Source organism: Trypanosoma cruzi, genomic scaffold (assembly GCF_000209065.1).
Source record: "Trypanosoma cruzi strain CL Brener 1047053517131 genomic scaffold, whole genome shotgun sequence".
NCBI lineage: Eukaryota > Euglenozoa > Kinetoplastea > Trypanosomatida > Trypanosomatidae > Trypanosoma > Trypanosoma cruzi.
In genome coordinates this window covers 570,575-584,432 of record NW_001849574.1, presented here as the reverse complement: position 1 = coordinate 584,432, position 13,858 = coordinate 570,575, and the positions used below count along the sequence as shown (strand labels likewise).

The following is a 13,858-nucleotide window of genomic DNA, read 5'->3' as shown; positions in this document are numbered from 1 at the left end:
TGGTGCGGGGGAACACACACACACACACATATGTAGAAAGCATAAGAGGAGAAGACGCTGTGACAAATAAAAGGGATTATTTTTGTTGAGTACATGAGAAAAAAAGGGGAGAGGGAGTTTTGGGCTCTTTTTCTTTCCTTTTTTTTTTCTTTCTTTGGACTCGGTCGGGCGTTTTCTTCACAAACAGACCTCCCCCTTTTTAAATTTCTTTGTGTTTATCTTAGAATTTCCTGTCATTCACCCCACCACCCCGTTTACAATTGCCGCTGCCTGTGGCGTTGGATCATCTCTGCTGGCAATGTGAGTCTTCTTGCCAAATAACTGAATTTTTTGTTTGTTTGTTTTTTCTTTGGTTGTGGATTCGTGCACTTCCTTTTTTTTTTTTTTTTTTTGCTCGTAAAGAGCTCCACAGCTGGACGCATGGGATCATTCTCGCTTCCCGTCTTGCAGTTGCGCGACAAGGCCGAGCTTTTTCCTGTGCTTACACTATGCAACTGCATAAGTGATGCGGAGGAAAGCTCCAATGGGGCTCGATACAGCGCCCAGGACAAATTCACGGGATGCGTGTACGAAGTGCGTTGTCTTCCTTTGAAGGTTTCGGGATCCAAGAAAGAGATTGAGAGAGCATTGGGTATGCAGCAGCAGCGATTGGATGCATTGGTTGCGGCTTCACAGCGTAGGAACATGTTGCCATCTGTTTTGCTTCCCATTGATGCCTACGTACAAGAATTAGCGGCAAGCAAAGAATACTTTGTTATCTCAGTTTCATCGTTTGCGGGTCTTTCTTTGGGCGACATGATTCGATCCGGTTATCGGCTTTTGGAGGATGCTGACTTTAAGGAAATTCTTAGCTGCGTCGAGGAGTACGCCTTGGAGAGCGTACGATTGCCACCGCACCGCAATTTGACTCTGAACGCCATCCTACGACAGCTCGCCCTTCGTCCTGGCACCGTTGAGATGAGTCACTCGTCGCGTTGGGCGATTGGTGACTGGTTGTTGTTTGCGGAGAACACGGCGTCCATAACGCATGAGGAGTTAGTTAGAGATTTGGAATGGCTGTTGTATTCGGCTTTCTCAAAGCTAAACGTCTCTTGTGAAGGTAACGGGGATGTGCTGCGGAAAGATATTGTGGAGATGCGCATCAGCGAGACGATTGAGCGCATTAAAAGGGGCCCCATGAATGGTGTAAGGCGTGATCTCATAGCAACTTTTGGCGATACCCATGTAAAAAGGCAAAGCGATCGAAGAAGGTCTCTGGTTGAAGGTTATGCGGTTCCTGCGGCTCCTGTTGACGGTGGGGATGGCGCAAATGAGTTGGTAGACAAGGTTGCCTTGCATAGGCAAAAACTACACCAGGAGCAGCACATTCTTCAGAGCTTTCGCAGAGAAAAGGGGAAGGAAGGTGGCAGCCGAGTTGTACTTCGCCACAACGAGGTGGAGCCGGATGAAGTGGAGGTTCCGCGGCGGCGTGTAAAGTTTATGGAAACGCTTTACCCGAGCAAAATTCTCAGGAGCGTCACATTAGAGACGGAGGAGAGTAGAAGGCAGTTTGTCGGACGGAAACATGCCATAATAGATGTTGTCACGGAAACATTAGATATATGTTTACAGCGTGATGCTCGAAACCGCAAAATGGAAGAGGAAGCAAGACACATGCGACGCGATGCAATTCTCTCCATGTTGATGCGATCAGCAACGATCTCAAGCAAGCGTGCAAAATACCCTTCTGTAGACACAGGAAGCGCGCCACACGGTACGCCGCCCTCACTGCATGGGACTCCTCGTTTTAAGCATTACAGTCCTTCAGCAACGAAGGGGCCAATTCCACTCGGTGATGACTCGATTTATGATCCTGCGACAGTAATGCATCCGAGCCCTTCCCCCAGAGCACGGCGGCCTGATCTACAGCGAAGGGCAGTTTTACCCGTGTTACCGTCCAAAAGAGGGGAAAGTGAACGTATTTCGACACCACAGCGTGATTTGAATGGTGTGAATGAGGATCATTTGCTCTCCAGCACTTCTTCTAGAAGGAAAGAGGCGGTTTTGCCCATCGCAAAGGCCATTGCCGGGATTTCAACAAACGAGAATATCACTGGCAGGACTAATAAGCGAATGTCATCATCAAGAAGAAGTTCCGTCAATAGCACAAACCTAACGGAACGGCCAACATTCACTGGTGGTTCTCCTTTGGTAAAGCCACCACAATCGACAAGGAGGCGCCAACTATCAGAAATGGGGAATAGACGCAACGTTCGCTCAGCACCTCGAAGGCTGGCAGGGAATTATTCAACTCCACATGTAGCAGTTGGAAATAGGGCCGCATCTGCGACGAATGTCATTCGTGCTCCAGTAACGTCACATTATCCGAGTGAGACGCCTAGTGTCTCGGAGCCCAACTGGAGAGGTGAAGGTGATTATCGGTTGCCTCGTCGACGTTCAAAAATTGCTGCAGATTCGGGAGCTGTCTTACGGGGTCATGTTCGTCCCGTAAACGAGACCTCATTGGGTATCACAATGAGACGTCGTTATGCAGCCCCTGGCGAAGGCATTGTGTGAATAGATGGAAAGGCTTTGACTTGGAGAGGTGAGTCTTCTGCACGGTTATTGTTCTTGGTTGGCGGGTGGGTTGTTGTTTTTTTTTATTTTTGTGATGGGAAAAATGGAGGGGCTCCTTTTCATATTTGTATATTTAATTTGTGTGTGTGTGTGTGTGTGTGTGTGTGTGTTACTCAATGACATCCTTGCATTAGGTGTAATATGCCACTTTGGCTTAACACATGCCACGAGACGTCCTTAAAATATGTCGTTTTGTTTTTGTTGTTGTTGTCTACTGTTTGAAGGTGTGCTTACTGGTAGAAAAACAATCAGTAAGAATTACTTCACTGTGCATTCGGCCTCTTGGTTTCGACCGGCCGTTTTACTGGGGAGTTGCCGAAGAGAATATGATGATGGAGTAATTCTTGTTGATTTCTTTGTTTTTTATTGTTCTTTTAGTTTTATGATTCGCCTTACCTGGTTGGAGGGAACCGAATGTACACAAGCGAAGAGGCGCAGACGACTGGCGATGTTGCGGGAACGGTGAAGCATAGCTTGTTTGGCTTTTTTCTTGGTTGCATCATGGTTATTTCTGTCGACCTGTTCCTTCGTCGACTTGGAATGTCTTTACGGGGAGGGCAAATTCCCCCTTGTTCACTTGAAAGGGAGCGACAGGTGCTGTGGGGGAGTAAACATCAGGCCGCATTGCCACAGCACACGCAGGTGCCGTCTTCCACTCCACGAGACGGGCAGGAAGAAGAATGGAGTACGGAGGAAGAGGAAGAGGAAGAAGACACCTCAGATTGCAGCAGTGAGTTTGAGCGAATTGAGGATCTTCGTCTAAAAATGGTGCTGGTCATTCGGCGAGACGTGAAGGAGGTGAGTCCCAACGAGATCTTTACCCTCTCCGCCGGCGCTGCCGTAAGCTTGGTGCAGAAAGTACGATGTGACGCTGAGCACAGGGAGTGGAGGTCATGGTATGAATGGTGGAGACGTGTGGGGTGTGCCAAAATCGCGCTTCAATCTCCTGATAGTCGTACACTTCGAAAGGTCGCACTTGCGGCGGAAGCAAATGGGCTTCCGTGGTATGGCGCCACGTCATTATCCTCACTCCTGGACGAAGCAGACGCTGGGGAGCAGATGGGAGTGCTGGTGGCTGTTGGCCCGGCGCCGTCTGCGCTATTGGACCCCATTACTGGAAAACTGAAGCTGCTTTCGTGAGGCAAATCTGCGACAAAGTTTCCGGTGGTGATTGCATCATTGGGCTGAACTTGGAAGAAAAGGGGGAATATATATATTGTTTTTGTTTTGAGAGATGGTGGAGGTGGTGAGGGGAATTATAGATGTTGACGTGCATTCATGTGCTGTAGCGTCTCTTGTTTTTCTTTTATTATTTTCTTCTTTTTTTCTTTTTTTTTTGCCTGTTTGCATTTATATTTGGTGCAAATTCTCTTTACTCTTTGCAGAGGTGAGGGTATTGGCGGTGGAGGAGGAGACGACGGCCAACGGATGGCGCGAGGCATTCAACATGCGCATTATGAACTGGAGCGTAGTGAGTTGAATATCCACTTTAAGGGGTCGGGGTGCATTGTTCTTGTGGATGGGGACGCCACTGTGTATGGCGCGCCACTGAAGCGAAATGTTCGTTATAATTTCTCTCGCTGCGGCATACCGGTGGTGTGTTCATTGTCGTGTCGTGTGCATGTGGAGGGGGAATTTACGGCTAAGATTTCTCTAATGAGCTCCGCCATTGATGATATACACGCCTTATTGGATCTTGCACGGGCCGACGCCACCATTATCAACGATGTGCCGCGCGAATTCCATGACAAAGGTCCACGAGGACCTCGTGTTCTTGTCGTTGGGAATCAAAACACAGGTAAGAGTAGCCTTTGTCGGGCGCTTGCAAACTTGGCGACTTCGGACAAAAAGTACGGTGTTGCGCTTGTAGATACGGATGTCGGTCAGCAAGGCATCGCCTGTCCTGGGAGTATTGCAACCGCATTTATAGAGGAATACATACCCGTGGACGATGGATTTAACACCATGATGCCCCTGATTTTTTTCTTTGGCGATAAAACTGTCACTGCATCTTCAAGAAAACGGTATTTGGACTTGTGTGCCTTCACTTCGCAGGCCATTGCTTCGGTCTGTATGTCGAGACCACAGTATGCAATAGGTGGAGTTATTGTGAATACAATGGGCTGGACAACAGGCATTGGGCGGGACATCCTATTCGAACTGATTTCGGTCTTCTCTATCACACATGTGGTTGTTTGTGGATCGGATGAGGAACTCGCGGAGGAGTTACGGAGGGCTGCGATTGGACACAGCATCACCCTTCTGCGATATCCAAAACAGCCCCGCCTGTTTCAGCGTGGTCGATCGCAACTTTGTGAATCACGCACAGAGCAATTGCTGACCTATTTTAAGGGCACACTACGAACCCCCTTGTCGCCTTACCGTGGCGTTGCATTTGTAAAGGACGTGTATTTTCTGAATGCGCTCACATTGGAGGTGCTCTCGTGGCAAGAGGTTGCGCCGTTGAGCGTGGCTGCCGTTTCCTGGTCTGATTCTTTGGAGTCGGTAGATGAGGCAAACATTGCGGGTTTTATAGTTTTGCTAGAGATTGGGAAAAGGTTTTTTTCTTTTCTTTCCCCTGCCTCGGGGAATCTTCCAAAGCCTTTCCTGTTGGTGTCGTCCACCATTAAGCTCCCATGGTCAAAAGTCCCGCCGTTCACTGCCCCCGGATGAAATCTGCTTGCTTATTAACCGCGTCATGGTTGTGGTGCGGAAAATAAAAAAGAAATTTTAGGAAAAAGGAAACATGGCTCTGCGTGGGTGCATGTGTGTGTGTGTGTGTGTTTGTGTGATTCCTGTTGTTGTTGTTTTACTGGTAGAGACGTTTTTTTTTCTTTTTTTTGCTTTTGACTCTTTGATGGCTTTCCATTTTTTTCAGATAAAATAAAGAAAATAAAAGCAAGACGGCGAGAGTGGTGAGGTTTAAATTTAGTTACGTGCGTGTGTGGGTGTGTTTACTGCTGTTCTCACTTTTATAGCGTTTTTGAGAGCCAGGGGATTAAATTAGATGCCATGGACTATCTTCGGCCCATCAATACACGGGTAGAGACGGCTCGACTTTTATGTGGATCTATCATGCGTCTTTGCCTGTGTTCGTTCTCGCACTATGTGGGCTGTGGTTTGTTTTCAAGGTACGTGCTTCGCAGAGAAGGTTCTCTCGCGATGTGGGAACGAGAATCTGTGCCGTACGTGGCATCCCTAGGGATGGAAATAGGCGTTTCGGCCCTGATCTGCCCCGTGCGCTATCTTGCTGCCGTGACAACACCACGCTTTATTTTGGACTACACCATGACCGGGTGGTCGGATACGCTTTCTCTGCTGGACCGATTTTCACCCGCCAACTTTGCCGCCTACGCCATGTACGCCTTTTCATCGGACTCGGACTGGAACCTGGACTTTTTTGCATGGCAGGCGCCGTCGGTTGTCCTCACACTTGTGAAACTGTACTACCGGAGACGAAAACTGGGTAGCGAAAGTTGCCGCACGAAACGTGTCCTCGCAATGATTCCTTTTCAGATGTTTTTACGGGCGTACATCGCCGGGTTCTCTGTGATGATTCCCGAGAACTCCGCTGAGGCGGTGTCGGCTGTTGTGGTTACGGTGGTGGAATCGATGGTTACATCATATCTGGCACGGCACACTTGGCCATTTGCCAACATGACAGATTCTCCGCAAACTGGATCTTCAAAGAGTTCCGATAATTGCGAAGTTTACAGTGACGATGCCCATCCGAATAAAACCGTTGCTCCTTGATGTTTTTGTGCAGCTTGTCAACGGGTCTTGAAGTAAATAATTGGGATATTCAAAATGCATACACACAAATGCATTCATACACATATAAATGAATACATATATGTATTGTCTCTTGGGTGGTGAAGGAGATGGGTGGAAAGTGGGAGCGCGATGAATGCATGTCATTGAGATGAGGTCCCGAAAATTCAAGGATGATCGAATAATTAATAAAGGGAGAGGAAAATGAAAGAAAAACACGACAAGAAAAGGAGAAGGACGAAAAAAAAAAGGTGGAATTATGTGAGAAAGGCGTGAGAAGGCACTGTAGATGAATAGAACTGAGGGGGGATTAATCAACAGACATGACGGAAGGAAATCAAAAAGAAGAGATGAAAAGGGAACTGTTGTTTTCCCTTTTTTTTTTCTTTTTTTGCGCCTCTGTTTTGTTGTTGTTGTTGTCTATCCGCTGTGTTCTCCTTTGCATTTTATTTTTCGCCATTTTCTGATGCTGCTCTGATGGCTGCGGTGCTGCGTCGTCGTTTTTTTTTGTGTTTTTTTTTGTGTGTTTGTTTGTTTGTTTGTTTTTCGTTTTTTGTGTGTATGCACGTGCGTTTTCGGTGGTTTATTTTTTTTTTCCATGCGTGTGTGTGTTGTTGTTGTTGTTGTGTGGTGGACGCGCAGCCTTCCCGGTGGTGAGGCGATTTTGTGTGAAGGAAAAGAGACATCGTGGAAATGGCGCATGCTGGGAACGTTCCGCGTGAAGAGGGTAACGAAGGCACGACACCATTCCCACGGCTGTTGTTAGTGTTGATGTTGCGGCGGCGAGAGAAATGAGGGAAATGAGGAAAAGTGGTGCGGGGAGAGATGAGATGTTTTTACTTTATTTCTTGAGGACAATTATTTATTTTTTTTTTTTCTCTCTCTCTCTCACCTTCACAGCCTCAGGGGGGCCGAAGGGAAGGGGGCGGTGGGCGTCCTAACAGGGAGGCACACGCTTGCATGTGTGATGCAGGCAAAGGTGCAGAACCCGCTGACGGTTCAGCTGGACCGTGTGGGAGGGACGTATTTCGCTGGTGAGGAGGTTACCGGCTGCGTCGTTGTGAACTACGCCACGTCATCCAGTTTTGTCGATATCAATTTGACTGTGCTTGGTGTCGTGGCCATACAATTCCCATATGGAGAGAACGCCTCGGTTTTCCGCAGGGTTGGCAACATCAAACCACTGAAGGTAATGAGCCTTCAGATTCCACTTTGTCGTCGCGGCACGCAGATTCCCGCTGGGAAAACTGAGGTGCCCTTTACGTTTGAAATTAGGGCGTCCCATCCAGATGTGCCGCTCGTTCAGACGTATACTGGGGTTCATGTCACATGTAATTACACTATCGTCGCGATTTCTACTGGAATCATGAGCAGCGACGTGAGTGAAGTGGTGCCTATTTATGTAATTGTCCCCGGTCAGGGTCAACCACCGCCGCATGTGCTGAAGGAAGACACAGGTGTTCGGTTTGAATTGAATGAAGAGAGTCTGGAGGTGCTGTGTGATCGTCCCACACCCAGCGACCGCGTGAATCCCAATTTTCTTCTTGAAGGATGCTTTGATCGGTATTATAACGATATTGATATCCCCCTTTCCGGCTGGATTGTCGTGCGGCGGTGTAGCGCTAAGATTCTTTCCATTGAACTGCAAATGCAGCGAGTGGAGCAGGCGGCAACGCCGGGGAAAGTCGTGCGAGAAGTGACAGAGCTGCAAACCATTCAGATTGCGGATGGGAACGTACTCCGCAACCTTGAGATTCCCATTTACATGATATTCCCTCGATGGTACACGTGCCCCTCCCTCAAGACGCCAAACATACGCGTTGTTTTTGATGCCAACGTTTTAGTCAAACTGCAGGGTCACCAGTTGCTTAGGAAAGTTGTGCCAATACATTTGTACTCTGCCAGTTGATGAGAAATTGCGGAAAAGAAACCGCGGAGGAAGTGTGGAAACAATAAATGGTCCATATATTACTGTCTTTTATCACTATTTGGGGCTTTTTGTTGCTTTTTTTTTTTTTTTGCATTGAGCATCATGTCCGTCTTTTTTTTTTTTTTTTGCTGGCTTTTGTTTGTTTCCGTTGATGTTGGCAGACGGGAGAAGAGCACACGGCACGATTGCCGAAGAGAAGAACAAGAAAATATAGAGAGGGATATAGAGGAAGAAGGAGATAATGAGTTGTGCTGTGAGCCCTGCACTGGACACCGAGACGACACAAACCCATTCCGCTCAGCAACTGGCTTTTGACGACTCTGTTTTTCGTTTACGCCTGACGCCCGCGGCATCGGAGGCTTTTTACCTCGAAGAATGCAGGAACCACAGTGTGAACCCCAACAACACCTTTTTGAAGCAGCTGCTTGCCGGTGTGACTGTGTTCGACTTCGAGAATGGCTACCTGGGCGAGCGGGGCATTGTTCCCATCCTCTCGACACTGCAGCGGCTACCCGTGGTGGCGTTGTCCATGCGGAACTGTGAGGTCACCACCGAAGATGTTGAATTGATTCAAAAAACGTTTGAGTCGCATGACACTTTTAGGAAGATCGACCTGCGGGGCATTACATTGACAGTGGCCGCTGCCCGCCGTCTTCTCACCCTTGCTGTGCAGAACCCCCATGTGACAGAGATTCTGGTGGACGAGGATACGCCAAAGTATCTCTCCATTCAGAAGCAGTGCTTTGCCAATGCGGAATTGACGGTATTAGCCTCGCGGTGTCTGGTGTGTAACAGGCCCGTCATTCATTCCCCCGACCAGAAAATTGAGGGTCGTCTCCTCCTGTCGCTTGGAGAAGAACTAGATACCATGCTGCCTGCCCAAACAGGGGTGGCTCTCCAGGCCATGTTCCGTTGTATTTTGGCCTGCTGTGAGGTGGATGATGGGGTCCTATTTTTATGCTCCGGTGAATGTCGACTGCATCTCACGAAAGATATTCTTACTGCAATGCATGTAGTGGTTGGCAAGCGTTTTTCCGGTGAGCAGACCGCGTATCCAGCGAATCCCATTCTTAGACGGTGTGTGGAAGGCATTCTAAAGACACCTTTGGGGAAACCGGTAAAAACAGTAAACAACAACGACATACATGTTGGGGATAATTTACGGACGAAGGTTACCTGCAGCGATAAATACGACGTCGATGAGGACGACGAAGAGGATGAAGATGACAGCAACAGAAGAAATATATTGGAAGAGGTGGAGGAAGAATGTTCTATATGTGGGGTCCATGCAGTCTGTCTTCCGAATGGGGGATTGCAGGCGATGCGTCGTGTCTGTAAAGAAATTGCGGAAGGTTCCGTGTTGCGCCCATCGGCGTTGTTCCGTCTTGCAAAGTTGATGATGCAGTACACGGATATTCGTCCCTGCTCACAGAAGTGTGTGACGCATCTTGTGAGGTTTGGTATTTACGGCTACGGCGGCGTTTTACGACCCTCTTCCAAAAAAAATGATCAGTATGTTTCTTTACTCGATATTCCACTCACAAACTTGCCTATTGAAAATTTTGCCGTCCTCAACTTCTCGGCGGCATACATTGAAGAACTGGACGAAGAAGATACAACTTGTGCACTAACGGTTGCGAGTGCCATGTCAGACATGGATGGTGTGGCCATTGACCCCTACATGGTCTTTGCGTTTGGTCGGCATCTTGCACGACTACCGTCTCATGTGTTGGGGATGGAGTTGCGTCATGCATGTGAAGCTGTGCAAGTTGTTGGGTGTTTGCCCGCAAGTTTGGGGCCTTTTGACCGAAGAAAAGAACGACCTCCACGAAGTCGCTATGTTTCTTGGGAAAAATGGAGTGAATATGCCGATGTGGATAATATTGTGCGGGTTGCCTTTTCTCGACGACGGCAGGGAGTGTATCTCATTGACGGTCCACATGGAAATATCTTTGACAACACACGAGCGGCTCTTTGGGCTTTTCGAAAGCAACGACGTGCGGTATTAGTTGCCATGAAGTTCTCTCTAGAGTGGCTTGCGTTTCCAGGAGGTGTGGTGAAGAACGAGTCACCATTAAAGCGAGGTTTTCTGACAACATTCAAGGTTGTTGGTCAGACGAGCATTGACAATGCGTTTTACCTCATTTGTCAGGGGAACTTTGGGCCCCGTGTTGGAAACAACGGCTTCTTCTACATTCCGCGTGGAATTTTTAATTTATACGTCATAGGTGATGCGTACATTTTTATTGACGCCGGAGCATACATGACGTTACGGGGTCACAGACGAAGCCTTTACGCCGCAAGAATATTGCCCAAAAAAGTCATGGAGTTAGCGGAGCAAATTCCACTTCTAAAGGAAGTGCATTACTTATGTGTTGAAGCCCTCAACTGGAAAACACGGCACCGCCTTGAGGTCACCAAGATTGTGTGTGAGGCCCTTTGCCGCCTTCCTCCTCCGATATTTTTTATTTACCGCGGCTGTGACCGTGATGTGGCGGAGACCCAAGAAGAACTTTTGAGGACGTTACGTAAAATTGTTTTTATGGGCAACTCGCGCTCACTTATTCTATTCTATCTCCATGAGGTGCTGGGGTTGAGGTCGGTGGAGTGGGTTCATGCTCTCGTCCAGCAAATATCAAAGTATCCACCACTTTCCGTCTTACTACGGAAGCATGCCGAGTGTCTGACAGCTGCCGATCTTGAGCGACGATGGACACGAATTCAGTGGACGTCGTTGGAAGCAGAGAAAATTTTGCCAATAAGGATAACGGCGCCGGCTCCTGAGCCTTCTCGGCGTGGGAGGCCCTCGTCCAAACGACTTGCCAAGGCCACAGGTGGGAAGAAGTCGGGAAAGGAAGCACGGGATGCATTTATGAATAGACTGGAGAACCGCTGGAAGACGTTAAGAGAGCGGAGGGATTTGATGAGGGGAGTTCCTAGTCTCAGTCGAAGCACCAGGCAGTCAACTGGCCAATACCCTTTCGGGCCCGGCACTGCTTCGGTGTCCACGGCTCGATCGATGGCGTTGGAGAATGACAGTGTTCCCCTGTCGCTTGTCGGTCATCCATGGCACTCAGTCCGTCTTACAGAGGCGGATGGTAAATTGACAGATTATGTTTTGTTTTTTATCAAGGACCACACATGTTGTTTTAACACCAAAAACCACACCATCACAGAGCCATTGCACCCCATATTGGAGAACCCTTTCACGTGTCGTTTCCCCTTTGCTAACGGGTTTGACTGTGTGTTGCACTCGCCAGTGAATCCACGTACTGCATATTTCTTCTGCGGGGAGCAATGGATTGAGTGGGACACGTACTGGCAGACCTGCACAGGGGGGCCATTTAAACTACAACTTCACCAGCAGTTTGCGGCGCTGCCGCAGGAATTTTTCTGCAAGATTGATGCTGCTGTGCCCGTTCCAAATACTTCTTATGCCTTTTTATTTTCGCAGCTTATGTATATACTCATGGACCTTGAACAGCGGCGACCTGTTGATACCGTGAAACGTATTGGCGACATGACGAAGAGTGAGAAGAACCTTCCAACGTTTAACACAACTCTTGCACGACTGTTTCCGTACGGGCCCATGACAGCATTACTTTGGAGTGTCGAAAAGGAATTCGAGTGCGACAAGAAGAACGAATGGGGAGGAAAGAGAAAACCCCCTGAGACAGGAGGGGAATTGGCCGACGTGGAGAAGATGAGTGTAATGCTGATTGGAAGAGAGGGTCGCGTGGTAATTGTTCACAGTTTTGCCCCTTCTGTGTCAACAATGAAAAGCGATGAATACCAGACGCTTCCCTCAACCTCTTTCTCAAGACTTCCGCAAGCTCTACAGCAGATGACAACTGCTGCCCTGCATGGTGTTTGTAAGCATGTTCTTGACGCGGAGTGCAATCGATGTGGCGTTGTTTTGAATAATCTGGAGCATGGAGGGCATCTGGCGGAAACCATTACCAGCACACTCACTCAGAAACGGGAAAAATTGATGGATCTCTTATTTCTCACCAGGCAGGATGGTACGTGCAATGTGACCTCGCTGCTCTGTGAAGAGGTCGTCTTTGTTCAAACCGAGGAAAGTCTGCTTGGTTATCTGCCGCAGGTGATAGAGGTAGATTACGGTCTCACGTATCCCGTTGCCTTTGGCGCCCTTGTAGTCGTGCTGGATACAACACGATTAGATTATCGAGTGCTTCGTGTGGCGCCGATTAGGGCTGTCGTTGAGAGTAGTGATGATGGCATTGTGTACGTTAAACACACGTGTTTTGTTCTTGCACCTTATGTCACTGCCACTTGTTGGGGTGACGCACACGCAGCGCGCTTTTGGCGTCTTCGTTTTATAACACGATTGCCTGTAGGCACAGGTGTGGTGCGACTTTTATGGTATGAGGTTCTGCGAGTTCTTGAAGCCATTCCGTTAGATCCCAGCGTTCCGCTCCAACCACATCATTCAATCAGAGTCAACATCACGGCACCTCATATTCTTTGTAAACCTACGGAACTACTGAGCTATCTCGCTCCTGGGGCCGTCTTTGCATCCTCCTCAAGTGAAGGTTGGTTAGAGAAACACTGCATTCTGCCACTTCTTCCCGATGGGGTATTTTGTCTCTTTTTTTGTGGGAAAAACTTTGTTGAATTGGACTTGAGGAGTAACATTGTGGTTTCACACCGCACGATCCCTCTCGCGAGCCACCCCGGCTTTGCTCATTTACCATATCCCTTTTTATGTGGGTTTGACGCCGTGTTTTATCCCAATCTACAAACCCCGTCTGTCGTGGCAATTGTTCATGGAAAGAAGATTATTTTGTGGAATTTGAAGTTGGGCTCTGAAGAACTGCAGAGCAGCCCAAATGATCCTAATTTGTTCTTTAAGGGACTACCGTGGAGCATGGATCAAATTGAAGACATTGTTCAAATATGGGATTGCCCCGGTGAATTCTTTCTCATACGGTCTCAACAGGTACTGCGGTGGAACATTTTCACGGCGGAGGTTGTGGAGGGGCCGATGCTCCTTCGGAACTGCCCCTATTTATATCACAAGGAATTTGACGGAAAAAAGATTCTATGCGTTACCTCCTTCCCTAAAGAGCCCAAATGCCTCTATGTCTTCTGTGAGGATCGTGTGGCTTTTCAAACAGTGACCAACGGTATTGTGTCCGACCGCGTAGGACCAATCTGTGTAAGTCAAATGGATTTATTTAGCTCCATGACGTGGTACCTGAATTGGGGGAAGAGGCGACGCAGCTCCGTGATTCACATTGATTTCATGGAAGAACACCCACTTCTGGTTGGAATGGTAATTCGAAGTTCCGAACCCTGTGATGAGGATTGGCTTATTGAATATAGCGATGATGGGTTGGACTGGAAAACTGTTGGTCATCACCTGCAATCCTCCGGGCTCAGTCGCACAATGTGGGGACTGGCGAGCGTGGAATTTACTTCTCATCGACTTTGGCGTTTACCACAGATGCGACGCAAAGTTATTGTGTGAGAAATCAGCCGGTATTCTATATGAGTGTCGTCTTCTACACTTTGCCC

The 13,858-nt window shown here is 48.3% G+C and overlaps 5 protein-coding genes and 1 pseudogene across 5 annotated transcripts, besides 7 other annotated features; all 6 read left to right on the top strand.

Annotated features, from left to right (window-relative positions):
* Positions 1 to 13,858: a sequence feature (heterozygous, non-Esmeraldo-like haplotype).
* Positions 125 to 156: a sequence feature (GA-rich).
* Tc00.1047053507027.80 (hypothetical protein, conserved) lies at positions 421 to 2,556 on the top strand (the record flags this gene model as incomplete). The annotated part of the gene is made up of 1 exon (XM_802589.1): positions 421 to 2,556. The coding sequence occupies one exon, from the start codon at positions 421 to 423 to the stop codon at positions 2,554 to 2,556; it is 2,136 nt and encodes a 711-aa protein (XP_807682.1).
* Positions 2,696 to 2,726: a microsatellite.
* On the top strand, positions 3,031 to 3,756 carry Tc00.1047053507027.70 (hypothetical protein, conserved; the record flags this gene model as incomplete). The annotated part of the gene is made up of 1 exon (XM_802588.1): positions 3,031 to 3,756. The coding sequence occupies one exon, from the start codon at positions 3,031 to 3,033 to the stop codon at positions 3,754 to 3,756; it is 726 nt and encodes a 241-aa protein (XP_807681.1).
* Positions 3,915 to 3,954: a microsatellite.
* Tc00.1047053507027.59 (pre-mRNA cleavage complex II Clp1 protein, putative) lies at positions 4,045 to 5,289 on the top strand (the record flags this gene model as incomplete). The annotated part of the gene is made up of 1 exon (XM_802590.1): positions 4,045 to 5,289. The coding sequence occupies one exon, from the start codon at positions 4,045 to 4,047 to the stop codon at positions 5,287 to 5,289; it is 1,245 nt and encodes a 414-aa protein (XP_807683.1).
* Positions 5,370 to 5,407: a microsatellite.
* Positions 5,629 to 6,369, top strand: Tc00.1047053507027.50 (hypothetical protein, conserved; the record flags this gene model as incomplete). The annotated part of the gene is made up of 1 exon (XM_802587.1): positions 5,629 to 6,369. The coding sequence occupies one exon, from the start codon at positions 5,629 to 5,631 to the stop codon at positions 6,367 to 6,369; it is 741 nt and encodes a 246-aa protein (XP_807680.1).
* Positions 6,890 to 6,948: a microsatellite.
* Positions 7,244 to 7,264: a sequence feature (AT_rich).
* Tc00.1047053507027.40 (hypothetical protein, conserved) lies at positions 7,355 to 8,296 on the top strand (the record flags this gene model as incomplete). The annotated part of the gene is made up of 1 exon (XM_802586.1): positions 7,355 to 8,296. One exon carries the CDS (start codon positions 7,355 to 7,357, stop codon positions 8,294 to 8,296), a length of 942 nt encoding a protein of 313 aa, XP_807679.1.
* On the top strand, positions 8,559 to 13,858 carry Tc00.1047053507027.30 (annotated as a pseudogene; the record flags this gene model as incomplete).